General features: G+C 38.5%; 1 protein-coding gene across 10 annotated transcripts in view; it reads right to left on the bottom strand.

Annotated features, from left to right (window-relative positions):
• WNK2 (WNK lysine deficient protein kinase 2) overlaps positions 1-27,992 on the bottom strand; it is a 227,177-nt gene that overhangs the window by 35,713 nt on the left and 163,472 nt on the right. For 9 of the 10 annotated variants that reach the window (XM_072598213.1, XM_072598214.1, XM_072598215.1 and 6 more), the window contains exons 12-23: positions 23,966-24,538; positions 20,945-21,256; positions 20,130-20,179; positions 17,952-18,120; positions 17,756-17,872; positions 13,528-13,695; positions 13,071-13,116; positions 7,385-7,504; positions 5,009-6,057; positions 4,375-4,441; positions 1,800-1,876; positions 1,009-1,697 (exon numbers count right to left, since the gene is read on the bottom strand). In XM_072598213.1, the coding sequence (XP_072454314.1) occupies positions 1,009-1,697; positions 1,800-1,876; positions 4,375-4,441; positions 5,009-6,057; positions 7,385-7,504; positions 13,071-13,116; positions 13,528-13,695; positions 17,756-17,872; positions 17,952-18,120; positions 20,130-20,179; positions 20,945-21,256; positions 23,966-24,538 (3,437 nt within the window). The remainder of the gene's footprint in view (positions 1-1,008; positions 1,698-1,799; positions 1,877-4,374; positions 4,442-5,008; positions 6,058-7,384; positions 7,505-13,070; positions 13,117-13,527; positions 13,696-17,755; positions 17,873-17,951; positions 18,121-20,129; positions 20,180-20,944; positions 21,257-23,965; positions 24,539-27,992) is intronic. The other variant, XM_072598222.1, reaches the window with a different exon arrangement.

Genomic DNA, 27,992 nt, shown 5'->3' with positions numbered 1-27,992 from the left:
ACTGTGGCTTGCTATTATTGTTTGCTTATTTCACTTGGATCTGATACTTTATGACTTCATTAGGGGTTTTCTTCCCAAAGATACTGGAGCGTCTTGACATTTCTCTCTCCAGCTCCTTTTGCAGATGATGCATTGAGGCAAACAGGGTTAAGTGACTTGCCCAGGGTCACACAGCTAGCAAATGTCTGAGGCCACATTTGAATTCAGGTCTCTAGCTGCTGCCACCTTGGATTACATTTATTTTAAAGTTATTCATTTCGTTCAGTTGGCAATGATAATAAATGGGGTTCACACCGCAGGATTCTAGCCTAATACATTCAAATCTGCTAGTTATTTGATGCAGAATAAAACGGGATATTTCAATCTTCTTGAAAACAGAGACCAACAAACATATGCAAGGGGCAGCACTGTGGAGATGGAGTTCGAAAGACCTGTATTCATATGCTATCACTTATTAGCTGAGAGTCTCTATGCAAGTCACTTAAGACTCTACGAAACTCAGGCAGTCCCACTACATCTCCAATACCACAAGTCTATTTCAGCAGAGAGATTTGGCCTGCCTCCCCAATCCTCACCCCCAAATCATGGATCCTTTCTTATTCCTTATACCTCTCTGGGTATTGTTAAATAAATTTAGCCAAATGAAGGAGAGAATTTATCTCCTACTCTTGTTAGTTTGGGTGTTCTACCCCAAATGGCTTCCCATTTCTCCTTCCCCTGTGTGAACCCTATACGCGCAGTATAGCCCAAGGAGCTCAGTATAAGGTGGGTGAAAAGAGGGGGCACTTAGTTTAGAGGGACTCTACATACATGTGTATATAACAGCTAGGTGTTTCTCCACGTTTTTGTGACATTTTCCACTCCCAAAGGATTGTCACACGGACGTAATAAAGACTGTAACTGCTTTGGGCTTTGATCCACACTGCAATGATCTTCCTGTCCACCCCCATGGAGACAATGCCCTAGTACAACACACATAAGGACTTAACAATAGACTCTGACACCTACTTCTCTCTCAGGCTTTGTAGCTCCTTTTTAATGTCTGCGTCTTCAAATTCAGAGTCATTGTCACTGCTTACATAGGAGGACTGGGAATGGAAAGAGGTCACACTAATGGTTGGGATTTTCATCCCTTGACTTTTACTAGGAGAATCAGAGCCCAGAGACCCAGTCTTTCCTGATCGGTGTAAGAGGGCTGCCGCTTTCTTCATGAAGTCACTGGCTGTGCTGCTACTGGGCAGAGAGGATTGCTTCTGGATAGAGGGCTTGTGGTGTAGGCATTCATCCCCCGAATCACTAGAAATGGGCTCACCCATTCCAACTTCAATTGAAGATGCTGTCTGTACACGCCGGACAGTTAACTTCAAATCAGGGCTTGAAGGAAGCTCATCCAAGTAGACATCAGGAGGTGCAGAGTACCTTAAGCACTGGGGTGATGCCAGAGTTAATTCATCTTGTGTGCTGACAACGGAGAATCTGCCAATAGTTTTGGCTGGTGTGCCAATGTCATCCTTTTCTATCTGCTTTTGATGGGAACCAGAATCAAGAGAACTGTGCCTCTGAAGGTTACTTAGTCCTCCATCTGTTATGAACGTCTGTGTCAAAGTCTCCATGGGCTTAACTAAGATTTCAGGCTCAATTTGATCATCCCTTTTTGATGTCTCCAGATGTTTTGTGACAACTGACGGAGAGAAGTCCTGAAGAGGAGAAAAAACAAAGAGAAAAATGAAGGGATTCAACTAAAAAATTGAGCAAACCCCACCAACATAAGACAAGGATCCTCTAAAGAGTTTTGTTACCTGAAGGTTTTGTGTTGTGCTTGAGATGGATGTTGAGCAAACATGGGAACTTAACAAGTCGCTGAGAGATGGCTCCACTAAATTAAAAAAAAAAAAAAGGTTTAGAATGTACAAAAAAAAATTACTAGGGTATCACTCAACCATCCAATTGGAAACATTTGGGCTAACTAGAAAGTACCTCTACATAAAAAGATAAAAAGTAGCTGGATAGAAAGACAAGATTTCTTTTAATATTGCTAAAATACATCAATCACCATGACATAAAACCAGTAACTCATGATCTTTTCTACTGAACTAAAAAATAAAATACCACAACTTCCATAAGGATAGGGTTCGAATTTTTATTAAATTTTGTAAAACACTTTAGAGCCCCTATCTTTCCAGGCTGACTACACTTTATATTTCCTCTTAAACATTGCATATTCCACCCAAACTGACCTTTATGCTTTTTTGCCATCCATGACATTTCATCTACCTTTGAATGTAGCTTTCTTCAAGTGTTAGCTCAGGTCTTTCCTGATTCCCTCAATTGTCTGCCCAGCCCCCTTCCAAAATCACTGTGTATTTGTCTGTCTTATTTTTTAATTCATTGTGTTGTATGATTCACAACATGCTCTTCCCTCTTCTGTCCTACTTGCCCACTCCCAATGTAAGCTCCCAAAGGGCAGAAACTTGTGTACTTGTATACTCACTACCCCATACAGTGACTGATACACAGTAGATACTTTTCGTTGGATCAGTTTTTGCCAACACATACACATTTGGATCTGGAGAAGACATGGGTAAGCCACTCCAGTGTCTCTGCCAAGAAAACCCCAAATGGGATCAAGTAGAGTCAGACATGACTGAACAACCACAACAAAAGAAATTTGATGACCAGACAATGATAAAGACTAAAGGTGAGAGTGAGGAAGCTGATTTGAACAGGGTAGGAGCAAGTTGAGTAGAAAGGGTGGGACCAGATATCTTTTACAACACTTCTACATCCTAAAATGAGAACAAGTTGTCTTGGGCATCAAATCTGGTTTCTAATAAGAGTATCAAATCCTGAAAGGGTAAGAGTTAGCATACTATATTTTAGCTGTGGATTCCCTACTGACTTGAAGTATGATCGTTTAACCCCTATGTTTTAGCTTCCTTATTAACAAAATGGGAATATCCTACCATACTATGTAGTTAAATTCACATCAGATAAAGTACATGCCAAAACTCAAAACCTGACACAAATACAAACTGTTATTGAAAGCGTTCCCTTGTTGATATTATACGCCAAAACATTTAGCAAGAGTCCAAAGGACATCTCAATTATTGAACTATAGGGTAAATCAATTATCCTTGGAGGCACATATGAAGCCAAGCAAGGTGTTTACATGAAATACTGGTGCTAAATAGACTAACATGGTATGCCTTACCCATCTGCCACTATAGAATTAAGCAGTACAGTGAAATGCCCAAGACTAATTCAGAGTCCAGGAAGCAAATTCACAAAGAAGGTTGGCCACAGTCCAAGAACAAGGAGCCAGTTGCCTGTATAGAAATTCAAGCCTGATGCTCCTGGTTAATTAAGGTATTTCTTACCATTGCTAACCCTCCAGGAAGAATGAACTGCCACACCTTAAAAGACTAGGCTATTTTGACAGACCTGGGATGTTTGCCATATCAAAAAAAAAAAAAAAAAGTCTCTGGAAAGTTCCACAAAATCTGGGAAGAGTGCTTGGGGAGAAGTCATCCTATACCTCAGTATTTAAAAAGACTTCTTTGATGTGGTCGTACTTCTGTCTAGCTACCAGAAACTCCTTCCCCTCCATCCTGACAGCACTTCCTTCTTCTGTTCAAAAAAAGCCAGATTCTTTGGAAGCCTTTTACCTTTAGTATGTTACCGATTCTATCCCCTCACCTTCTTAAATCGGGATAGGACTAAGATTAGCTTTAACACAGTCATCCATCCCCTATTATGGGGACGTTAGATTTCTGCCAACAACGTCTAAAAGATGATAAGTTTAATTAAGGTCTTTATAGTGTTTCTTTTCCAGAAGTTTTCCATGGTTTATCCCCCCCCCCATACCATGGGAAACCATGTCTATGCTAGCACACAGGAGATTTTCATGAAAATGTTAAGCTCTGTATCCCACAAAATCTTTCTAGCATACAGCTTCCCTTATGTACTTGCACTGATTTTGTTCACACAAAAGCTTTTCAATCTCATGTAATCGAAATCATCTATTTAGGTTTGTGATTGCCCCCATCCCTTGTATGGTTAAGAATTCTCCTGCATGCCACAGCTGTGATATAATTCTCTTCCAAGTGTCTTATAGTCTGACTTTTAATATTCAGATTACATATGCACTTTGAGCCCATTTCGTATATGCTCAAGTACGTCTTTAAAAAGGTTCATTCCAGATCTTATTCAACATGTTTATCCAAACCCAGGATAATTGCAGGACTGTATGTTGGAAAATCTACTAAGAGGAAATGCTATAAGCAGATGACCAAAGTGGGTTAAGATGAAGTATGAAGCAGGTTAGCAATGACCTCTGAAAGTTTCCTAATCAGATCAGGGTTTGTTTTCGGTTACCTGCTCTTTTTGGCGAGCTGTCTCCTGATGGTCCAACTCCCATCTGTATCACTTCTGATGTTTCCACCTTCAGCAAGAAAAAAAAAAAAAACAAAAGAGAAATAATACCATCTATAGCCCTGCCATTACATCTCTGGTTAGGAAAAAATAAATCAGCGAGTGCTTTCTCTTCTTTGTCTCTGGAAGCTCTGACACTCTTCCTTACTTTTCCCCCTAGGAAGAACAGTCTGATAATTGGGGGATCTCGAAGAGGAGGAAGGTGATTTGTACAGAACCAAGCAGCTCGGTTCCAGCTCACTTACACATCAACCCGTTTCTAATTCAAGTACACATCGACTAGCTTATGCTCCTTTAAACAGGGAATTATTTGTTATAGAAAGTAAGGGGGCGAGATAGTAGGGCCTAAGTGGGAGGGGGGAGTCATTAGACTGTGATAGAGTGCCAGGAAATTCTCTCTTGGCAGGTTCAGCCATGTGGGTGGCTTCCCCCCCCCTCCAACTCCTACTCAATTCTCTAGATTCCTCTGCCTTTTTTATTTGAAATTCCCTTATAACATATTCTTTCTGCTTGTGCCCTATGCTTCCCTCTCATATCCCACAGATGGCTTCTCTCATTTAAGGGCATATTCACTCACCCCCTGTCCAGTCATGGCATGGTATGAGGACATATCTGCAGGGATGAAAGATGGTAGTTTCTCATCAGCAGCAGAGGCAGTACCACTGGAAGCTTGGTAGGACTCAAGGGTGGAGGCCAAAGCAAGGGCAGGAAGCATGTCTTCACTCAATGGCTCCAGCTTAAATTCACTGTCACACTGCTCCAGAGGGGTGCCTGCTGAGGCAGAAGAAGTGGGGACATATTCCTGGTATAGTAAATTACGAAGCTTCTCATCTAGGCTCTTAATTGTGTTGTCCACAAAGCCAACCCTAGGAGGCGGTCCTTCCCCATCAGATTCAAATGCAGATGGTGGCTGAGGGAGGCTGGTTACAGGGCCAGTGACACTCACTGGCTGGGACTGGCTGGGGATGCTTGGTTGTTGGGGCACGGCAGTGGAGACTTGAGGTGGGCTTGGAAGTTGAGATGCTTTGAGACTGAGTGGTTCTGACATGACAGCTGAAGGAAGCATCTGACTGAGGAAAGGATGAGTAGTCCCACTTGGCTGGCTGGTCTCAGGCCCAGGAACTGCAGAAAGCACTGCCTGAGGTTCCGGGACAGGTTCCGAGATAGTCCCTGTCTCCGCTGCCAAACTGGAAAGAGTAAGGACAGACTCACGACGTCCCCCAGGGCAACATGTGACCTCCAAGGTAGGGCCACAAAAGTCTTGGTCAACGTTTTGTGCGGGTGGGCTGGAAGGCTTCACAAGTTGGATATCTTGAGTTTCCATCATCAAAGGGGTGCTGAGGGTAGGAGCTTCATACTGACCAGCTGGTATTGGCTGCTCAGCGGGAGTCCCAACCTGGCCCACATTTACAGCTGGCTCTAGGACACACATAGCTGATTCTGGCATCACAGAAGCTACTATTTCTGCCTCATTTGGCAAGACAGGCAAAGGTACAGTGGCCTGTGCCAAAGGAGTTGGTGTCCCGCTGTGAGTGTCACTGAGACCAGCTTGAATGGGAAGTTGTGTACCAACTAAGATACTTGGTTGTTCTGTCCGTGACAGCAGGTCCTCACAAGGCTCTGGATCTGGAATGGAAAATCAAAACATTTCGAACCAGGCAACCTCACTCTGTGACTATGACTCACTTAATGCAACCTTTAAACAACCCAATACTGCCTTAAATTCCTCTGAATGATTTACAGTTCTAAACTGCAGCACTTTTATATCCATTATCTTGAGTTTTATCAAGCAGTTAAACATTCACATCTCATAGAAGCAGGAAGAACTGCCCATGAGCTGATTTTTAAAAAAAGGCGATGGGGGAATTGGACTCAAAATCAAGGCTCAGGTTCAAATTCTAGCTTTGTCCCTTACTATCCATATGAACTTTCACCAGTCACAATTTCTTTGGGCTCAAGTTTTTGCTCCTTTCTAGAGTGTCTCTCAAAACTACAGTCTATTATTTTGAAATGTGAATCAGAGTCTGATATTTAAAAACAAAATACAAAAAAAACTGGAGCTATGAAACCTGGGCCTACACTAATATACTATGTGAGGTTTCAGAGCTAATCGTATCATCTCAACTTTTACAATGGGCCTAACTATACTAATCAAACTTGCTTCAAAGATAATGTGAAATGAGCAAACAGATGTGAAAGTGCACTGAAAGGTACAGAACGTTGTAAATGTAATTTTGTTAAAAGAAAAAAAGAAGAAGAATATAGACCATTAGATAAGTAAGTTTAACTTAAACTGAAGGGCTCATGTGAATAAGCTGTCCTTCAGATTACCCTTTCTAACAATGGCTATGAGAATGTAATACAGAGAGATTCTACAACGATAAAGGCAATTACTTCTTTGATGGAAAGTTAGGTTGCTGAAGAATATGGGTTAGTTACACATAATGGAGAGAGAATATCTGATATTGTGACGGAAGCAACTTAGAAAACATGGCTTAATATATAACTCATGCTTTATATACAGTTTTTCTGGGATCTTTCTAATATAAAGAGAGCAAGATTCAAGTTATATAATTATTAGCCTTCTCATCAGATGCCCCAAAATAAGAAAAATTTACTCAAAATTCTGATATTCAGAAGGTGCTTCCAAGGTCATCTGATCCAACCTAACACCCAAAGGAGGGGTTCCTTCTATAACATCCATGATAAAAAGCTACCCAGCTCTCTGTGGGCACCATTATACAAAGAATGTAAACAGAGAAATGAGAAGTAACCTACAGGACACAGAAAAGAAGAGGGAAAATGGAATGAAGAAAAATAAATCTCATCATAGCACAACCTTTCTACGAGGTCTTCAGCTGCAAGAGGAGGAAAAATAGTTCTCTGGTTACACGAATAGATAGAATCTCTGAGTTTAGAAATGTAAGAAATATCTAATTTCTTATTTCCCTACCTTGATATCCTTCAGGCTGTTGGGGACACAAAAGAGGAGGGGGAGAAGATTCAGGGGCCTCTGCTGTCGGGTTTTCTGCTACTGGACATATAATGAACCACCTTTTTCCAGTATGTAGAACTATGGGTATAATGAAAAGAAAGTCAGTCAATACTACAAGAATTACAAATTCTTTGTGTCAGCAAAAGTCCTTCCCTAATCTTATTTCTGTGTAAGAAGGCTTCACAGGATATGTTTCATACTGATTAGTTTTCCAAGGAAAAACATGGAAAGAAAATGATACTCCACAAGACATGTGCTAATCTTCTCACCCTGTCTTTCCATGAGGTCTTTTCTATATGAATTGGGACTAGTTATAGATCAAGCTCAAATAAAGAAATAGGAAAGAGACTTTAGAGATGCATGAAGCATATAGGGAGACTTAAGATATTTTCCTCATTTTCAATACAAAAAGAAATAGGAGGAAAAGCTAAATTTGGCCCTTCTGATGGACATGCTGCAGATTCTAAATGATGTAATAGCGTGTGTTCGTCCTTCGTTGCTGAAGAAGACCATGCCATCAGAGAAGTAATGGCATGACTTGCACTTGACTTTGTTTTGAGTGAGAGACGGCTGTGCAGGTCACTAGCCTCAATCCTTCTCCAGAGCCATCTGAATCCAGTGACCAGATATTCATCAGGATGACTGGAGATGACCCAGAATGAGGCAATTAGGGTTAAGTGACTTGCCCAAGGTTACACGGCTAGTGAATGTCAAGTGTATGAGGTGAGATTTGAACTCAGATCCTCCTCACTCCTGCACTGGTGCTCTATCCACTGCACATCTAGCTGCCCAAATGATTTAATAAAGCATCGCTGGACCATATCTTTAGGCCTTTCTTGACTGAAGGACCATTCTGATTAAAAAGCTTTGGGTGAATCTCACCTGGGAATATAATGGAACTCAAGGACGAAGAGAATAAATAGAAAGGATCTGTGAGATAAAACCATCGCTCTGCCTTGCCATACTTTTGAACAGTTTGCTCAAGGGCCCCTAAGGTTCTTTCCTGTTTGAAATCTATAGCTCTATGATTTTATAAATATCATGCCACAGCACCATAAAATACATCATGATTTGACTAATGTGGGTACACTCTTCATTGATGCATGTTGCAATCCATGCCTTACTGGATTCTTCATAAGTTTCAGTGAACTAAAAAAAAAAAAAAAAGACTTTTCCTTTTTCCAAATTTAGCTCAACTGTTTCTTGGATAATAGACACAGTTCATTATCCAGCCTGTACTCAAAGCCCTCGGTATGGCTTCATAGGATTGAGGTTCACCTTCATGTCATGAATTAACTTAATGGAAACACAGTGGTAAAAAGCAATCTCTCCTTATCTTTTCATCCTATACATTTTTTGTCAATGTCTTTTCTATAAACCTTCCAAAGGCCCACCCATCCCCACTCAATACCTCGTGGCCTTTCCTCTATTTCTTTTCACCTCTGACCTTAACATTGTCTTTTATGACACTTATCATGTGCAATCTCACTGGAAACAAGCTACTTCTATTGGCCAATCATCTTTCTGTTGGTTGGGATCACCTAGAACTTTGACTCAGAGACAGCAGTATTCCACGATTCCCAACCATATCCCACAACCAGAAGAAGAACTGTTATTGAGGAAATGGGTTTTTGAGGAGTTTGATATCACTGAAAACAGAGCAGTTTGACAATCATTAAAAACAAGGCGGTTTCCCAAATATGACTCAGTCTAGCCCCATACCGTTTGAGATTTAGCTTATCATTTGTTTACAATGCCTCTTTTCAAGCTATAATTATATCAATGGACTAAAACTCCATGAGTGGGCTCCATAGTGTGAATGCATTTCAAAGTCCAGACAAAATATATTTTTTCATATACTTTGTTCTTTCATTGTGAATGGCTAGACCAATTGCTTTCACATTTTGATGGATTTTAGGATGAGGCCTTGCTATAGCAAGTAGTATATAGTTATCTGGAACTAGGAATATTTAAACAATTTCACCATCAATTACAAATTCTTGTTTGAATTCTGAGCAAGATACTTTCCGTGATGATGGTAAAAATCTTAGGAAAGGAAAGCGTAAGGCGTGGTATATATCAGATGCTTAATAAAAGTTTGCTGAATGAATGACTGATTGTCCTCCTACGATTCTCCACCTCATCTCCGGATTACTGTCTATGTTCATTGTCACATCTGTCATCCTATAGTCTTACAGAAGCTTAGTACGTATGTAGAAGAAATCTTGTTTAAGGGTAGATTTCAAAGATGCATTTTTTTTTCTGAATCTAGTTCTTAAAAAAAAAAAATCAAAAATGGATGCTATGGGTCTCATTATTTATAATATAGTTGGACGGTAGGCACTGGTCCACTGCACAAAATCATCTGAAAATCTGGCTGTTGTTTCTTTCTCATATTTCATCAACAATACCCTTGATATATTTATAGAAATTTTCATACATTTGAGAGATAAAAAAGAAAATATGTAGGTTGGTTGTTAATGATGCTTTCTTGGCTACTTTTTCCCCCTATAAAAGTATTAGCTGGTCTTTTCTTTTTTGGGGGGAATCTTCCCCTCTTTGAATAATCTTGAAGAATCAATCCCTGAATGCCTAAAACTGTGTCACCTTGAGCACAGATTATTCTACATGGGTTTCATCAGGTCCAGTTAAGTCTTACTGACTTCCTTTTAAGAGTCATTGTCATTTCCTCACATTTATTTAGATGAGAGGCCAAATGTTCCACCATCATTGTCATGGAAAATCATATAATCCATGTTTTTGATTGGACCTGTGATTTTAATAATATAGGAAACACCCAATGAAGAAACTTTTGTCATATGGCACCTGAATTTATAATCTTAGAGATTAGAGAACTGCCTAGGGAAAACAGAGGATAAAGGTAATAGCAGATGTGTTCCATTTCACATCTGTTTGTTGTTCTTCTGGTTTCGTCTTATAAATACTCCTTGGGCAATGTACCTTAGCTGTATCTTACCAAAATCTTTGCCAGTTCATTTTTCCTTTAGATATTTTTCACTCTTTTAGGAGTCAGTACTGCTTATGGTCTCCAGTTATCTACGTCTGCAATATTTTGTAAATGTTCTAACCTTGGTAATTTTCCACTTGGCAAAGTTAAACAGGTACTGACTGTAGCAGTTTCTGGGCTTTTTAGGCCTCCCTCTGGTAGAACATAAATTGCTTTTGGAGGCTGAACTTCTTTAAGGAATGGTGATTAAAACACTGACTTTACTTTTGCCCATTTCTCATATGCTAGATTCCACAGATTGGTTAAACACATATGGCACCTTCTAATCATTAGGCTATGTTTCTAATTATGTATTCACCTTGGCTTTTGCTTTAGCTAGTTGATGACCTGTTATCTCCACACAGCTGATTCTAAAATGACTTCTTGTCTAGAATTATTTTTTGTTCAGTTATATTTCTGTAAACGACAAAACTTGAAAAGTGTCACATTGAATACCTGCCAATCATCTTTTTGGAGACTGGATTCATAAAGTCCAGGGGTAAGCAATTTAAAAGGCAGAGCCTTATATTTCTTACCCATTAAATATACTTATCAACAGTTTTTACCATCTTCTTTCCCTTCCTCTATGTTCCTGCCTTCACACTAAAATAACTAGGCAAATACCTTTTTAGGTATCTCAAAAGACTTGATGGGCTCAGACTTATGACCTAAAGATGTCTTCATTTATACATTCAATGTTTCAATCAAACTGAACTGCTGGCTGCTGTTCTGCAATCTTGTCCTGCCTCTTTCTGTCCCCAGGCATTAGAGCTGGCTGGCCTTGCATATCTAAAATGCCCTCTCTCTGCTCTTTAGAATTTTTCCTTCAAGGTTCATAGGAGGTACTACTTTCTCCAGAAAGCCTTCCCTGAACTCACCAGCTGAAAGTGATCACATCTTAATCAAATTCTACTTTGCATCATTCTCATCCATTTACATATTTTTTCCCTACTAGATTGTAAACTCTGTCACTTTTCACCTTTCTAAGCCCCAGTAACTAAGCATATGATGAACAATTAACGTTCATGGAATTGCTGAACATACATTTCTCTCTTTCTTTTTCCTCTATAATAACTGTCAGTACCTATGATCTTCGTTCTAAGTCTGTTTGCTGATGTATATGAGCACCAATATAAGAATTTCAAGGTAAAATGACCAAAATGCGTCACACAATTATGTTTTCAGGTGCCATTGAAAGTATGTTGAAAATTCCTCTTCCCAACTCCTTTACTTCCCTCTCCAAAAAGAATATGGGAACTATTCTTTCTATGAACCTCCACGATGCTACGTCTTTTGGTTCCATTTTTAGCAAGCACATCAACATGTGCTTTTCTCAAGTATAACAACTTGTTTGTTGCTAAGAAGACAACGTATGGTAAGAATTCTCTCTTAAACGTAATAGAAGCAGTCCACTGACGTCAAACTCAAATTCAAATAAAAACAAGTACCTACAGGGGGTTCTGTGTTAACTTACTGGACCATATTTGTATTTATTTTGTTAAACACTTCCCAATTACATTTTAATTTGGTTAGGGCCAGAGTTGGGAGCCTTGCAGGCCACCAGAGAGTTTGCCACCTCTCATGTGGACCACCTAAGAACTCTGGGTTTTGTGATACTTCTACTTCTTTTGCCTACGTCACTATGGAAGCAGAAACACAAGCCTAAGAAATTTGTATTGTTGTCCATCATGAGGGAAGCTGTGGTTAAAAAAAATGTCAGCAAATGTTGCTTGAAACTTCTGGGATTAACTTCTACTCAGCCAGACTGGCATTTCTTTAGGCAAATAAGGTTCAACTAGTTTCTAATCCACTCCCCAAGATGCCTCTTCATAATTAGCCCAGGAAGGAATCCTTCTTGAAATAATTAGTTTAATGATCAGACTAAGGTTCTTAAACTTTGTTGTGTCATGGACCCCTCTGACAGTCTATCAAAGCCTGTGGACCTCACTTTTAGAAGAATGTTTTTAAAAGCATCAAAAATAGAAGAATGTTTGTAAATATATAAAATTATGAAGGAATTTTATACAAAATATACTTTATACTGAAACATAATTATTAAAATATTAAAGAAACAAGGTCAGAGACCCCAGGTTCAGAACTCATGGATTAAGTGAAGGAAGAAGCATTTGATTACTCTTGTTAATAGAAGTTTTCCCTTGAGTTTGCCTTCGACCTACAGAAAAGGGGGATGGTCAAAGAGGGATTGAATAGTTTTAGGAAAACAATTTTCCAAGGGTATACCAAAAAGTCACATTACTGATCTGTTTGATCAAGCAAAATGTGAAGTAAACTTTTATCAGAGACCTATAGCTATTTTCTAGCTAATTGGAGAATTTTGTCGTTTTTCTAGAAATACTATATATTGTGGCTCAGAAAGAAGTGGCTTGTCAGATGGATTTTGAAGGTTATAGGGAAATTCTGTCCAGCTTTGGTCTTTTTCTAAGAAGAAATATTTAGAACTGTTTTTATCTAAATTAATAATTAAAAAAAAATTGCTTCTGGCAGGCTTGTGCCTAAAATGCAGAGTATAGAATGTTCTTCCACATGTCAGGGCTTTCAATAGCTTCCCCATTATAAGATATGAGGATAGGATTTACGTACAAATTTTTTTAAGAGTAGCAAGGAAAGCATGCTTACCATTTTGCTGATACACAGGGGCATTCACTTGAGACTGCCGATTCTCCTTTTTAAGGGACAACAGATTAGAGATTAATGTGATTAATGTGAAAATGAAACTTTTTCAAAAACATCCTGGTATAAATTACAAACTTAACTGACTTAATATTAAAAGGTCATCTAGCCAGAGATCCAAAAGGTTATTTCTTCTCTGCTTCCCTTGCTTATGATGTGACCTTTTATATCTAAGTCACATATGTATCCATTTGGAGTTTAAGTGCAGTTAAATTGAAAAAAACTTTTTAAAAATTGGTCACCTAGTCCAACTTTCTACCTCATTTATACAAAAACTCAGTATGTAATTAGCCAGCGGCATTTCTATCCCCTCATGGAAGATAATAGGAGCATAGTCTTTAACATGCACCACAGATTTGCTACAAGCACTTAACATTCACTAAAAGAGGCATGGGAAACTCACTTCTCCTGTGTCTACTCCGTAGGCATTATGCTGAGGGCTCATTCCTTGATCAGAGCTCTGTTCACATTCCATATCCTCACTGAGCATGTCTTCTGCTTTATCAATGATATCTTTCATTTGTTCAATAAAGGTTTCTTTTTCAGTCTGAAGTATGAATTCATTCTCTACCTGTAAACACAAAGGGCTCAGAGGAACAATTTCATTTAAAAAAATAGGACTGATCAAAGTTTGTGAGGAGTGTTGGAGAAGGGAACCCTGGTGGTGCTGGGTGTCTGTGTTCCCTTCTAACCTAGAGAAAGCAGGTTTTTCTTGCTATGAATCAGGACACTGTTGTACATGGTATTGGTGTTTTGAAACCAGAATGGGGATTTCAGCAATGCAAAGAATTTCTGAAGATAGGCTCCCTCTACCAATGTTTTTAAATTTATAATCTTAGAGATTTACTTGGGGCACTGAGAGGTTAAGTAATTTGTCTAAAGTCAGAGGCACTCAACATCAGAAGTAAAACTGGAACGCAGGTCTTCCTCACTCCACAGCTGGCTTTATATTCACTATACCATTTTGGTTTTTAAAGAAAATTTAATCTGGTAGCATTATGAAAAATACTGGTAGATTTTACAATCTAAAATAAATAATCAAGTAAAAATGCCTCAGTTTCCTCATCTGCAAAATGAGATAGAAAAGGAAATGGGTAAACCTCTCCAAATCTCTTTGCCAAGAAAAATCACAAATGGGTCACAAAGAGTTGAACACAACTGAACAATTAAACAACGAAAGAAATTTAGAAATGTTGAGAGTGTAGTAGAAATGTCATGCTATGCTTTTATAAATACAGCTCACAATTACCTTGGCATTTTTAGCAACTGCATCACAGAGCACACATTGAGCTTGTGATCAACTAAAACCCCAGGTATTTCTTTCATGCAAACTATTATCAAGTCAAGTCTGGCGTAACTGATCTTATAACCTAAGCGCAGGACTTGATCATTATTATTCCTGTTAGGTTTCAGATTTTTGGGTTGGGATAGGCAGACAATCAAGTTCTGAATCTTGATTCTGTCTGTTCATGTACTGGTTATCTGGTCCAGCTCTCAATCAGTTACAAATTTCTTAGATACACCTTTTGTCTTCTTCCAAATCATCAAAAAATATACATATGAGAGAACACTGCCAAGAAGAGTCCTAGAGGATGCATGTGAGGACAGTTCTCCAGCTTGAAAATCTATTCTGGACTCATTAAGTCATCAATCAGATCTCAAGTCTTACAGGTGTTTATAGAGATGTCTAATTCTATTAAAATGTCAAGCTTCCTGCTACTACCTTATCCTTGTACTAAACAGCTATCAGAGGTTGTAAACTCTTATGCTTTCCTATGCTTTCAGCTGAGAAAATGGCTTTTTCTTCTCTCACTAATTAAATCACACTTATACAAAATTTTAAAGTTTCAGCTAGATATTTTTCAATGTAATCTGAATTCTTCTTGGTCTAGTCCACAATTTTTTGCCAAATACCTTTTCCACTTTAATGGGACATATAATGCCTTGTCAGAAGCTAATTCTTCTCCTATCTTAAGCCATGGAATAGACAAATCAAATCTGAACCCTTCCCACAATCTCTGTACCCAGCTCTGTTTCCTATATCCTCTTATATATCATCTTCAACTGGACAAAGATATAAAAGCACCACCTGTGCCTTCCAGATTTCTTCTGACTCTGTTTTTCTACATTTACAATCAACAGAACTAAGTTTCAGGCGGTATCACAGCAGGCACTCCGTCTTTTCTTGGACACATGCCCCAGAATGACAGGTAGCCACGTCTAATTTTATAAATGGGCATGTTGGTAGCCCTTGGTAAGGAGAAAGCAACCTTCACAATGCAGTTCTCTTTCCTGGAACTAGAAATAAGAGTCCTTGAACTTTTTAGATGCTTGTGAATCATCCTTGATGTTTCTAAGGATTACTAGATGTTGTTTCATTGGAAGACCCATAATTACCCTCTGTGGATAGTCTATCCATTAAATAACTCTTGAGATGATGCTGAGTCTCTCTTTCCTATCTCCTCTCACGCAGAAACATATTCATCAGTTCCCCAAATTCTTGACAATGATCCAGATACCTCTCTGCCTCCTTTAAATGTTTTTTCATCCTCTTTCCTAGATCATTTATTGCATCATGCCAAGAAACTCTTTATATTCTCTAGAAATGCTGAAGTTTAATGAAATAGGTCCTCAGGCAAGCTCAACTTTTTTTTTGTAGCAGAGACACTTGCTGGTACAAATTAAGTACAGAGTTACAGAGAGATATATAAGGCGTCCTGGGAATGCCTCTTAGGCATTCTTAAATTTTAAGCAATTTGAAATACAACGATTTCTCAAATAATATTGTATTTTATTTTACTCTAGATATGACGCTGATATCAGGAGACAAGGGTAACACCCATATTACAACGCTCCCTTCTATAGGAAAGATGAGTTGATGAACATGCCTGCATGTTCACAGGACACCTTACTAGATCCACAATATAGGTGAATTTATGATTAAGTAAAATTCTTTGTTAAGTCTTAATTTCCTAATATATTAAAATCATAATTACTAAATTAACTAGAACCCACTCTCCATTTGATATTTGTTACTTTTTTTTTTCCATATTTTGACACAAAATATCGTTAGGCCTTTGAACTCTCCCCTCACCCTAAACCCAGTAGGGTAAAATCAGGTTGGTATACATTCAGTCTCATCTCACGTTTTCATCAACAGGCCTGTAAAATGTAAACTAATATGGTGATCCTCCAACTCACAATGTTTCTTAATCAAAGAAAAGTTCTAAATATATTCTTTATACTAAACTCCATAGGCAAACTAACATATACTATAACAATGTTTTTAAAATGATTTGGAAAAATTTGGTTGAAACAAATAGTTTTAAAATTAGCTAACATATTCACCAGAAAATCCAATTCTTCAAGAATCTAAAGGAGGTTAAATATCTGACATAGCATTTATGATCAAAGGTATGTGGGCAGGGTTAGGCTGGATAAAGGACCAACTATAAACCACTCTTTCCCACTGATGTGGACCAAAGAGATCTTTAAAGCTAGTCATCAGAAAGGACAAATGGGAATAGCCCTAGATAGTACTCTCTATCTTTAATTCTTACCCAAAAGCTCCCTAAAGACTCAGCCTGAATTGGGGAATGGCTGAAGAAATTGTATATGAATATAATGGAGTACTATTGTGCCATAAGAAATGATGAACAGGAAGACTTCAGAGAGGCCTGGAAAGACTTATATGAACTGATGCTGAGTGAAAGGAGCAGAACCAGGAGAACTTTGTACACAGCAACAACCACAGTGTGAGAGGAATTTTTCTGGTAGACTTAGTACTTCATTGCAATGCAAGGACTTAAAAAATTCCCAATGGTCTCTTAAGGCAAAATGCCTTCCACATCCAGGGAAAGAACTATGGAATTTGATCACAGAATGTAGCAGATCATTTTGTTTTTTATTTCATTGTATTTTGTTTTATGAATTCTCCCATTCATTTTAACTCTTCTACTCAACGTGACTAAGGTGAAAATGTATTTAATAGGAATTTATGTGTAGAACCTAAATAAAATTATATGCTGTCTTAGGGAGGGAGTGGGGAGAGAGGCAGGAAAGAGAGGGAGGGAGAGGGATAAAAATCTAAGTTATATGGAAGTGATTGTAGAATACTGAAAACAAATAAAATTTTAAAAAAAAAGACTCAGCCTGAAGGACAAATTTAAAGACATTTCTTCAGGATAAAAAAAATTTACATAATATTTGTAAAGTGCTTTGCAAACCATAATGTGTTATATAAATGATAAATTATTATTGATAACATTATACTTTTTTCATTGCCCCAAAGCAGATTTTTAAAAAACCTTTCTTGTACTATGAACCTCCCTTTGTCAGTCTGGGGAAGCCTAGAACCCCTTCTCAGAATGTTTTTAAATGCATAAAATAGGTAGAACTAAAAAGAAAACCAATCATATTGAAAAACTATAAAAAACATACAATATTTTTAGAAGTCATAAAATATCAAAATGAAATATTAAAGTGAATTACTAAAACAGTATATAAAAATATTAAAAAGAAAACAAATTCACACTTCTAGGTTAAGAAACCTTGCACTAAGGAAAAGCTATAATACAAATCAATGCAAGAATTTTTGATTTACCATAGGACATCTGAAAGTTAAATCTTACCATATAAGTAGCGATTTCTTCTGGAGCATCCCCATCTAGGTCAAACTTAAAGGTTACCATTTTGTGATTGTGTGTTTCCAGCTGGCACTCTACCATTTTATCTCCAGTGTTACAAACCTAGAAAGCAGAGATGCTCATCAGTCACCTAAGTAGGCTAAACTCACTGTACATAAGCACACACATACCCCCTACTCACATTAAGGATAGTTAGTTTCGATTTGTTGGCTTTTTCTTGGCGTGAACGAGTGCGGGTGGATTTCCTATGATGCTTCTTTGAAGATTTTCCTTCCTGCTTCCCACTTCCAAATGCACCTTCACAGCTATCACTCATTTCTTTTCCTGAAGCCACATCAGATCCTCCATAGCTTTGTCAATATCAAGAATATTTATGGGGGAAAAAACAAAAACAAAGCAAAACATCACGCTCAAGTTTTAAAAAAGCAGCTAGGCTTTCAGGAGCAAGATTACAAATAATACAATACTAAAATATTTTAACCTGAAAAATCATCATGCTTTGAGTCTAGGACCATAGAGTAAGAGTGAGACAAGAACTCAGAACTTACCTAGTTCAGATTCCTCATTTTGAAGATGAGGAAACTGAGACCTCAAGCAGACTAATGAGACTTGCCCAAGATCACACTTGTCCAAGTAATCACCATCAAAGGCAAAATATGAACCCAGATCCCTTGGTGCCAAAACTTTTCACTGTGGGGAGCACAGGGAGAGTCTCCCATAGTCCTTTGAAGACGAGTTCATCTCCTTTTATTAGCTCAAACAAAGCACCTCTCTTTTTAGGGCACTACGTAAATCACAGAATTCAGAAGTAGATATCAGACTGGAAAAGATTTGCCTCTATAACATATTCAAGCGGTTACCCAACCTTTGCTAAAAGAGAGCCCATTCTACTTTTTGATAACTAATCATTAAGAAGTTCTTCCTCACATCAATATTAAGTTTCTCTCTTCAACTTCCACAAATACTCTTAATATTACCCATCACAGCCAAGAAGAATTAAGTCTAATCTCTTTTCTATGAGATACTCTTTCAAACACTTGAATACAATTATTACGCTATCTCCCAATCCTCTCCTGATTAGTCACCCATGTCTAGTTCCTTCATCTGATCCTTATACATCATGACCTTTGTCTGCTCATCTAGAATGAAGACCAAGTAGGTAAAGTCCCTAATAGGGGCTTTATCAACTAGGATAAATCATGGACAATAGAATCAAAACACTGATCCATCCAATTCAGTGTCCTATTTCTACTAGGAACACTAAGGGATGTGTTATAGGAAAGGATGTTAACTTTGAATTTCTCCCTGAAGCTAGTAAAGTGTGTACCCCAAAACATACATAACAATATCAAGTCATATAAGAACTTAGAAGTGTTTCAGGCTCCAAGCCTCTAGTTCCCAGTTTCTCTACTGACAGATGAAATATTATAAAGATTGTGAAGAGGAAGCACAGTGTAGGGTAGGGTAGCAAAAATGACACTGAACTGAGAGTCAGGAACCTTACATTTTAAGTCTGTCTCTGCCATGAACTAAATCTGTGACCTTGGGAATGTATTTTTTTACTTTTATGGAACCTCAGTTTCCCCATCTGCAAAATGAGGAATTTGGACTAGATTCAATCCAATCCAGCAAGCATTCATTAAGTACTTCCTTTGCTCAGTTTGCCACACAGGGTACTGGTAACACAAATACAAAACTCTTCTGGCCTTTTACTGGGATGAGCAGGAGGGAAGCTACCACATAGACTCGATTAGAATGAGATGTTTACTGAATTTAGATTCAGATGATCTACTACTCTAACTCCAGAATGTTACAAATCAAGTCAGAGATGAACCCATAAGGTCAAAACAAAATCTAAGGAAAAAAAAATATAAGGTTAAAGAAATTCTTGAACCTTATCTCAGAATATAGCCTGGCAATACAGTTTAACAAATAAAGGAATATCTAGCATATATCTTAACGTATAAAGAGATAATATGCCTATCCATCCTCACATACCTTTCTCAAACAGGATAAATTACGGATATAAACAGAACATAATTCAATATGTGTATAGATACACACACAGGTATATCTGAATGTGTATATGTGTACATGCATGTCTATACAAATCTGTGTGTATAAATACATATATACACATACTTTTTTTTTTTAACCATTCAGAAAGGGCATTTATTTGGCTATTCTAGACAAAAGAATAGTCCACCATTTTGTGAATGGGGCGAGTAAATCTATATGCAGACTAGCATAACCACTGTTTATGTCACAGGATGGACAAGAACCTGGGCTATGCAGAGTCCCTAATGAAAATGCCACTGGTACCTGGCTTGGAATCCTTTTGAGTTTTAGGCAGAATTACCTTTCACAGCTCTGCAGGAGAGTTGGTTGTTTCTCCTGGATTGTCTGCTCCTGAAACAAAACAAGGAATGAAAAAGAGAAAGCTGAGCAGACCAACATATTTTGATTACTGAGAAGAAACTGATAAATAAAAGGTTCCCTAATTCTTCATAGGATTTTATACATGGACATATGTTAAACATAGCCTGTTCTAGTTCAGCTGATGCAAATTCCACACAAATTGCAACAGGAAAACAGGGCTCAGAAATGATGTAATAACAAAACAGATATAGGTTTCTAAGAAGCAAGGTTTTTTACTATCATGTACTTATAATCAAGCTGATTTTCTAAATGTTGACACAATACAGTAAGTGACTGAAAACAAATCTTTCCTTTTCCCTATGCAAAAATATGAAGTCTCTCTCTGTCAGATCTAAAAAAGAACATAATGAGCTTTATCATGTGTCCTCCCAACTTCCTTTTCTCTATCTCCATAGCACAAGGAGCAGGGGAAAACTCTGAAGCCACTACACTGTAACATGAACTTAACTACAGTGTGAGTTAAGAAGGGAACCAGAAAGGACATTAAATCCATTTGACTACCCTAGAAAGTATGCCTAAAGCAAGTAATTAGTGGCATGAATTGCTAGTCATGCACCTCTGCCTTCTACTTAAAAGAACTATGACCACAATCATCATGGTTAAACTTAACAGTTTAATGGTTTGGGTCAAATTAAAAATAATTTTGTCTTTGTAAATTTTTTGAGTTATAACTCAAGGGAGGCTGATCTAAAGACCTGCCTAATTAAAAAGACATTTGGAGCAAATATACTATACCTCTTGAGGTGGTTCTGCCGTCAGCTGGATAGTAGGACACGGAATGGGAGCTGAAGGTCCTAGGGAGTGGGGTGGGTTTGGCTGAGGCAGGAGGCCAGTGGTTTGAACAGGCAGACTATGATCAACTGCCACAGTAGTGGTAGCCAGGGTACCAGGAATCTGAGGAAGATGCTCCGTAGCAACGATGGGAGGTATTATTTCAGGCTGGAACTGCAGAGGTGGAGATAGGACTGCCGATGCCCGAACTGGTACAATGGGGACTTGGGCTGCAACATCCACGGCATATGGAGGAGGGTGGCCAATAAGTATTTGCTATGGCATAATGAACGATAATGCATATTAGAGTTTCTTTAGTTAATCCACGGATACAAGAAACAAAACTCTAAAATTCTCTGGTAATAATGGAGGAAAACAGTCCCACACAAATACAAACGGGACTCCAGCACAATGAACTAAAATTATCCAGTTTGAGTCTTTTTGAGAATTGTGATATAATTATATATTTTATACATACACACACACATATATTTTTACAATATATATTTAGGTCACAAAACTTCAATGGCAAATCAAAATCCATACTTTATATCCTGAATACGATTTCATTCTGTGGCCTTTGGGGGGTGGTATATGACATGTAAACGCAATCAGAATTACATCTGATTTACAAATTTCTAAATGGTTTGGAAAAACTGGATAAGAGCTCAATATTGCCAGTCAATACAAATTAGTTCAGTATCTGGAAAACTCCTTGAATGACCCTCAGAACTTGTTTCTAAACTGAGACCATCCTGGAGCTTTCCATTTTCTGCCCCCCCAATTCAAGCATTATATTATTTCAACCCATGCACAGTGACTGAGTCACCACTGATTAAAAAAAAATACAAAGGCACACGCACACACAAACACACACACAAACAAGTATCAAGTAATCAATACTTGCCACCTTTCATTAGCTGATCTTGGAAAGTTTAAATTTGTTTTGTTTTTTTCCCAAGGGCTTTCTTTCCTTTTTTTAATTTTTTATTTTAAAAGGAACTGTTAGGATTATCTAGATAAAATTTAATATAGATGAATAGGGACATAACACCTTTAATTTTTAGAATATTTCAAGACAACCTTCCCTTCAGAAAGTAATACCATAATGTGAGCACTGGGGAGTAAAGACAGACTTAGTCTTCAGAAAGATGACATAATGAGTGTTGCCCTCTTGTGTGCTTGTGTCAAAGTTACCACCAAACGGGGGCAGATAGGGTTCCACTCAGTTGCTTAGCTGACAAGAGAGAATCTCTGAAGGTGAAACCCAATGAGGACGTGGGAATTTCTTTCAATGTCCTCTACTCCAGCCTCCTTCTCTGATTTCATTCAGGGTTATTTCTTTGACCTAGAGTCGTAGGATGCTCGAGCCAGGAGACCTTAGAGGTCATGTAGTCAAACTCATTATCCTTCCTAATGAAACATTAGCTTCCTCCAGAGATATATTAATGATGAAAGCACAATGACCTTGACCACCTGTGCCTAACAGCATTCACCACTCAAACAGTATTCTCTAAAAACAAACGTCTAAACACTAAATACATGGTTGACAACAGGCACAAGAAAATCCAACAGGGTAGAGTTAGAGAGTCCAGGGAAAGATGTAATTACATGGCACAGCTGAAAACCAGGACCTACATTTTCTTTCATTCTCTCTCTGACCTCCTCCTTCCCCCTTCCTCCCTTCTCTCTCTCGGACACATCCATCACATTTTAAATTTTTTTCTTTTAGCGGCTATTCTAAACTGATAGGATGTTCTGTTAAATGCAGGTACTAAAGTTGTACTCAAAATTATATTGTCTGAGACTTTGTTGTATGAACATAGTGTTAGTCAATAGCTCTTATCTTATAAATGTTAGGATCTTTTTGCATTTAACTTGATCTAAAAAATACCCAGCATTACTACACAATTGAGTCCTCTTGCAAATGACTTCTCCAAAATGTTTTCCACAAATTGCTCCACAACAAATACTCATTCGCTGAAGCAGGTGATCCTAAGAGTATAAACTTAACACAGACTTACTATGACATGTGGTTTGTTTATAGAACCTTTGCACAGAGAGACCCAAGAAAAATACAAAAAATATGTATTTGGAATGGAAACTATGCAATACAATAGCTCTCATTAGTGAAATGTTACCTATAGTATTTTTCTTAACAATCAGGCAACTATTCAGCTTTCTATTTCTAACAATGATTAAGAGACTCTCAGAATGGGAAAAGACCTTAGAGGTCTTTGAGTCCACCTCCAACAGCCAAAGCCAGAAAAATGCAGTGACTCTGATGGATAGTCAATACAATACCTTCTCCTATGTTCTTGCTCACTTACAAGAGCCCACTGCACCAATGGTTTCAAATTCAGATAAACACAGGGTCACTAACCTGTACACAAGGATTCCTGCAGCCATATACTGACTTCGAAAACCACACATGCTTATACTATTCCCTTTTTATTAATACACCAACACATTAAAATCAGATGGGAATTACATTTTAATCTGGTTCTGGCCACTCTCAAGAATGTTGTGGGCCACATGTGGCCTGCGGACAGTGCGTCTGACACCCCTGCTGTACACTTCAGCAGTAACTCCATGATATATTAAACACAAAACAATAGCTCCCTTTATTATTATACTAACAGCTACTCAAGCTTGAAAAAATCTTTGACCGCACTGTCAGCCCACCACCATCCAAAGTGATGGAAGAAAGGTGGGGCAAGGACAATCCAAAAACTTAGTTTTAATTATTGCTGTTCATGATCTGTTCTAGCATATCAAACCAGAAAAAGAGCTACCTGTATTCTTCCTTTTCCTGGCTTCTACTCTGGTGAGAAAGTCACCCAGAAGGGAAGATTAAGAGAGTAAAATATTTCTGAATAAGTGAGAAACAGCCCTAATTGCCAACATAGACGTATTCTTGATTCCAAGAATCTCAACAATGAACTCCTGAATTCCAAAATGAGCAGAATACAGCAAATTGATTACCTGGTTACCAGCCCCAGAAGCTGGAATAGCCTGTTCTGAAGGATGAATTACGCTTGGTTGAAGGGACTGAGGAAGTGGAGGTAGCTGTGGCTGGGGTGGTGGCGGCTGCGGCGGCTGTTGCTGCTGGGAGACCCCCTGTAAGTTCTGAGTGTGATGGGGAGAGGGGGGGACTTCACTCTGAATGATGGGCTGGAAAGCAGCCTGGTACAGTGGTTGTGGGGGAAGCTGAGTAACAGCCTGATGGATGGGTAATGCGGTGACGCCTTGTGGGGCCACGGCCAGCAAAGGTATTGTCGTGGCTGACATATTTGGCACTATTGGTTGGCAGGGCATGACCAAAGGCGCCACAGAAGTGTGGGGGAGTTTGACAGCCTGTACAGGGAGGGCGGGGGAAGCCGGCAGAGGGGCGACAGGGTTTATGGAAAGGCTTGGCAAAATCACAGCTGGAGAAAAATACTGAGAAGGAGCAGGTATAGGGGGCACATTCGCAGCAGGTAAATCAGAGAGGTTTGGAGGAAGGTTGTCAATTCCTGCCAGAGGGGTGATTGGAGGAATGACAGGAAACTGAGGAATCTGAAAAAGATATAACATCAGATCAATGGCAGGAGTTCTCACTGATGCTATACACAAAGCCTCAGTAACTTCCCAAACTTAATACTTACTCTTGTGCTTTGACAATCCACAATGTCATCAGTGTGGTCATCAAACACCACTAATGCAGATCACAACCCCTTTGGGACTTGGTTTATGGTCTTTGAGAGTTGCAAGAGCCGAAAAAAAAAAAATCATCACTCTGAGGCCAACTAGGTGATGAGCCTTTCTGAATTTAGCCAAGGACAGACCTTGGATGAGAGAAGGTCAATCGCCAAGCATGGACTCAAAGTCTCTTCAGCTTGGTAGGATGTACCAAAGCATTTACTCTACTAACAAAGCTTGAGAAACTAGGGTCAACTTTCATACCACGATGAGACCTTGGAATAGGACTTTAGGTTACGAAAGATTAAAAAATAGGCACTTATCCTACACTGATTATGAATGGATTCATCATTTCTTTACCTCAATGACTTTATAAGATTTTCATAAAGTATAATTTTGATATTCAAGACAGAATGCAGTCTGAATGACCTGGGTTCAAGTCTTGCCTCTGATATACCACGTGATTCTGGGCAAGTCATTTAACTTAACCAAGTAACTGAGGCAGGGGTGGGGAATATGTGGCCTCAAGGCCACATGTGGCCTTCTAAGTCCTTAAGTGAAGCCCTTTGACTGAAATAAAACTTCACAGAACAAATTCCCTTAATAAAAGGATTTGCTCTGTAAAACTAGGACTCAGTCAAAAGGCCTGCATCCAAGGACATAGAAGCCCACATGTGACCTCAAGGCAATAGGTTCCCCACCCCTGAACTAAGGCTATAATATAGATAGATAGATAGATAGATAGATAGATAGATAGATAGATAGATAGATAGATAGATAGATGGACAGACAGAGATATCTCCACCTATATATAGATAAATGTCTCTATATGTCTACATCAATAAGTATATCTGTGAAGGGAATTTCCAACATGGACGAAATCCCAGATGATGATCAGTTTCCTCCTCCTTCCCTCTCCAAAAAAAATGAAATCAAATCAAATAAAAAGTCACCTCCCCCCCCAACCAAACATATTCAGTGAAAAAAACAAAACAGTTAACTTCAAGTTGCTGGCTACAATTTTGATGCAAAAAGGAGAAGCAAAATTTTACTGCAGGGATCATTTTTCATGGTACCAGTAGGGGAAAAATAATGAAAATAAATGTAATTCAAACAGAAGGGCCAAGTTTACTAAAAAAGCCAGAAGGTATATAAAAAAAAAGATCTAAATTCAGGTATTGCACAGGAAAATCCTGATCAATGTCAATTCTTGCTTATGGAATTAAAGCGTTCTCAAGATGTTTTTAGAGCAACCTAGAAGGGGTAGCCTAGTTTATGTTGCTAATTTGCTGGTGAATGGTGCCAAAGAAAGAAAGGAATGACAAGAAAGGAAATGCAGGAAAAGAATTTTCATGGATGTAAATTGTTAGCTTCTTTCTTAGGCTGGCATTTAATACTTCAAATAGCTTTTATTTGAAACAACCAATCCTAAACGCAACAGAGCCAGTGTATACCTAAGTTGCTAAATTCTTCCTAAACTGAAGGTGAAAAAAAATCATTTTAAGGGGTGGGGATCGTGATGGTGCAGGATTTTTCTTCCAGTGAAAACATTTCTTTGAACACTCCTTACTGGCTGTGTTTGCATTGCAAACACTGGCCCCACACTGGTGCATGAGTAATGGGGGAGCTGAACCAAATCCCAAACTGACCGGTCTTTTCATGCCTTAGCTGAACAGAAGGTCCCAAATCATGTAGCTCACAGAGAAATCAATTTGTCTCGATGTGATTTTCAGCCTTTTAAACCAAGTAGGAATGGAAGAACAAAAGTTTAACAATGTCTGCAAGTTCAAGATTTGAACGTGAGGGTCTTAGGACAATCTATTCTACCAAAAAATTAAAGTTGATTTTCTACTATTTTTCTCCTTAGGAGAAAAACAAGGCCTCCTTGAAAAGCATTTTTCTCTACGAACAATAGGCACCACTGTGTATAGTTGCAAGGGCTAAAGTAACTATATCAACAGATATTTTTTTTTAATTATATTTGAAAAATTCAAAAAATATATTAGTAACTCAGATACATCAGAACCTTGGTTAGTCTTATGAACAGCAAATAGCACGTTCGGGACTTAAGGTAGACTGTTAAAAGAGGAGCAGTAACCAAATTGTCTCTGTGTGTGTTTGGTTTTGTTTCTTTTTGGAAAACGCCCTCCTCAGCAGTTTCCAAGCCTTCTCACTGAATTCCTGCCTCTGATCAAAGACCAGCCGAAATGCCACCTCCCTCAAGAGGTCTATCCTGACACATGCAGTTATTAATTAATAATTACATTAATAATACTAAGTAATAAAAAGTTAATTCCTCCCTTCCTTCCCTGAGGAAGATGTATTTATTTTACACACATCCTTTATTATCTATCTGTGAACATATTCTGTCTCCCTAGAGACAGCACAGATTAACTGCTTTTGTATTTATATCAACAACAGCTTGCACGTACGAGTCCAGGGGTGGGGAATCTGCAGCTTCGAGGCCAACAGGCGGCCTTCTAGGTTCTCAAGTACTGCCCTCTGAGTCCAAGTTTTACAAAACAAATCCTTTTATTAAAGGGATCTGTTCCATAAAGTTTGGATCCTGTCAAAGGGCCGCACGTGAGGACCTAGAGGGCCACATGTAGCCTAGAGGCTGCAGGTTTTCTAACCCTGTACTAGGGCCTTAATGAATGTTTAGGGCGGCCAGCAGGCACAGCGGATGGAGGGCAGGGCCTGGTGTCTGGAATCTTAGCAAGTTAAAATCCAGACACTTACTAGCTGTGTGACACTGTGTGGTGAGTCATCTAACACCTTTTTTGCCTCAGTTTCTGCATCTGTAAAATGAGCTGGAGAAGGAAACGGCAAGCCCCGCTAGTATCTTCGCCAAGTAAACCCCAAATGGGGTCACTAAGAGTTAGTCACAACTGAAATGATTCAGTAACTACAAAATCAATGTTTGCTGTTTCTTTTCATGAGAACCATCTAGCATGCCAGACGCGTTAATTACCCTTGTTCTCTTAGTATCTGACAGCAAGGGAGAGGAGGCATTACTGTAGGCTGGAAAAGAAAACCATCAGTGGGATAAATGAGGAAAATGGTACCCATAAATAGGAATATCTGGACAGAAGAATAAGGAACGTGCTAGGTGAAATTACATGTAAGCTAATTTTCTATTTTATGTCCACAAAACTAGGGAATGCCTGTTAAAAATTTCTGAAAGAAAACTGGTGGATCCCAGTCTCTTACTTCTTTTGCAAAGTTGAAAGGATGGATGCTCAGAGCTACACATTAGAAAAAAATAATAATTTTTACCACAATGGGCATCTTGGAACAAACTATTACCAATCAGCAAATACTGAGTCAAAAT

Source organism: Notamacropus eugenii, chromosome 3 (assembly GCF_028372415.1).
Source record: "Notamacropus eugenii isolate mMacEug1 chromosome 3, mMacEug1.pri_v2, whole genome shotgun sequence".
NCBI classification, from domain to species: Eukaryota; Metazoa; Chordata; class Mammalia; order Diprotodontia; family Macropodidae; genus Notamacropus; species Notamacropus eugenii.
This window is presented reverse-complemented; position numbering and strand designations above follow the sequence as displayed.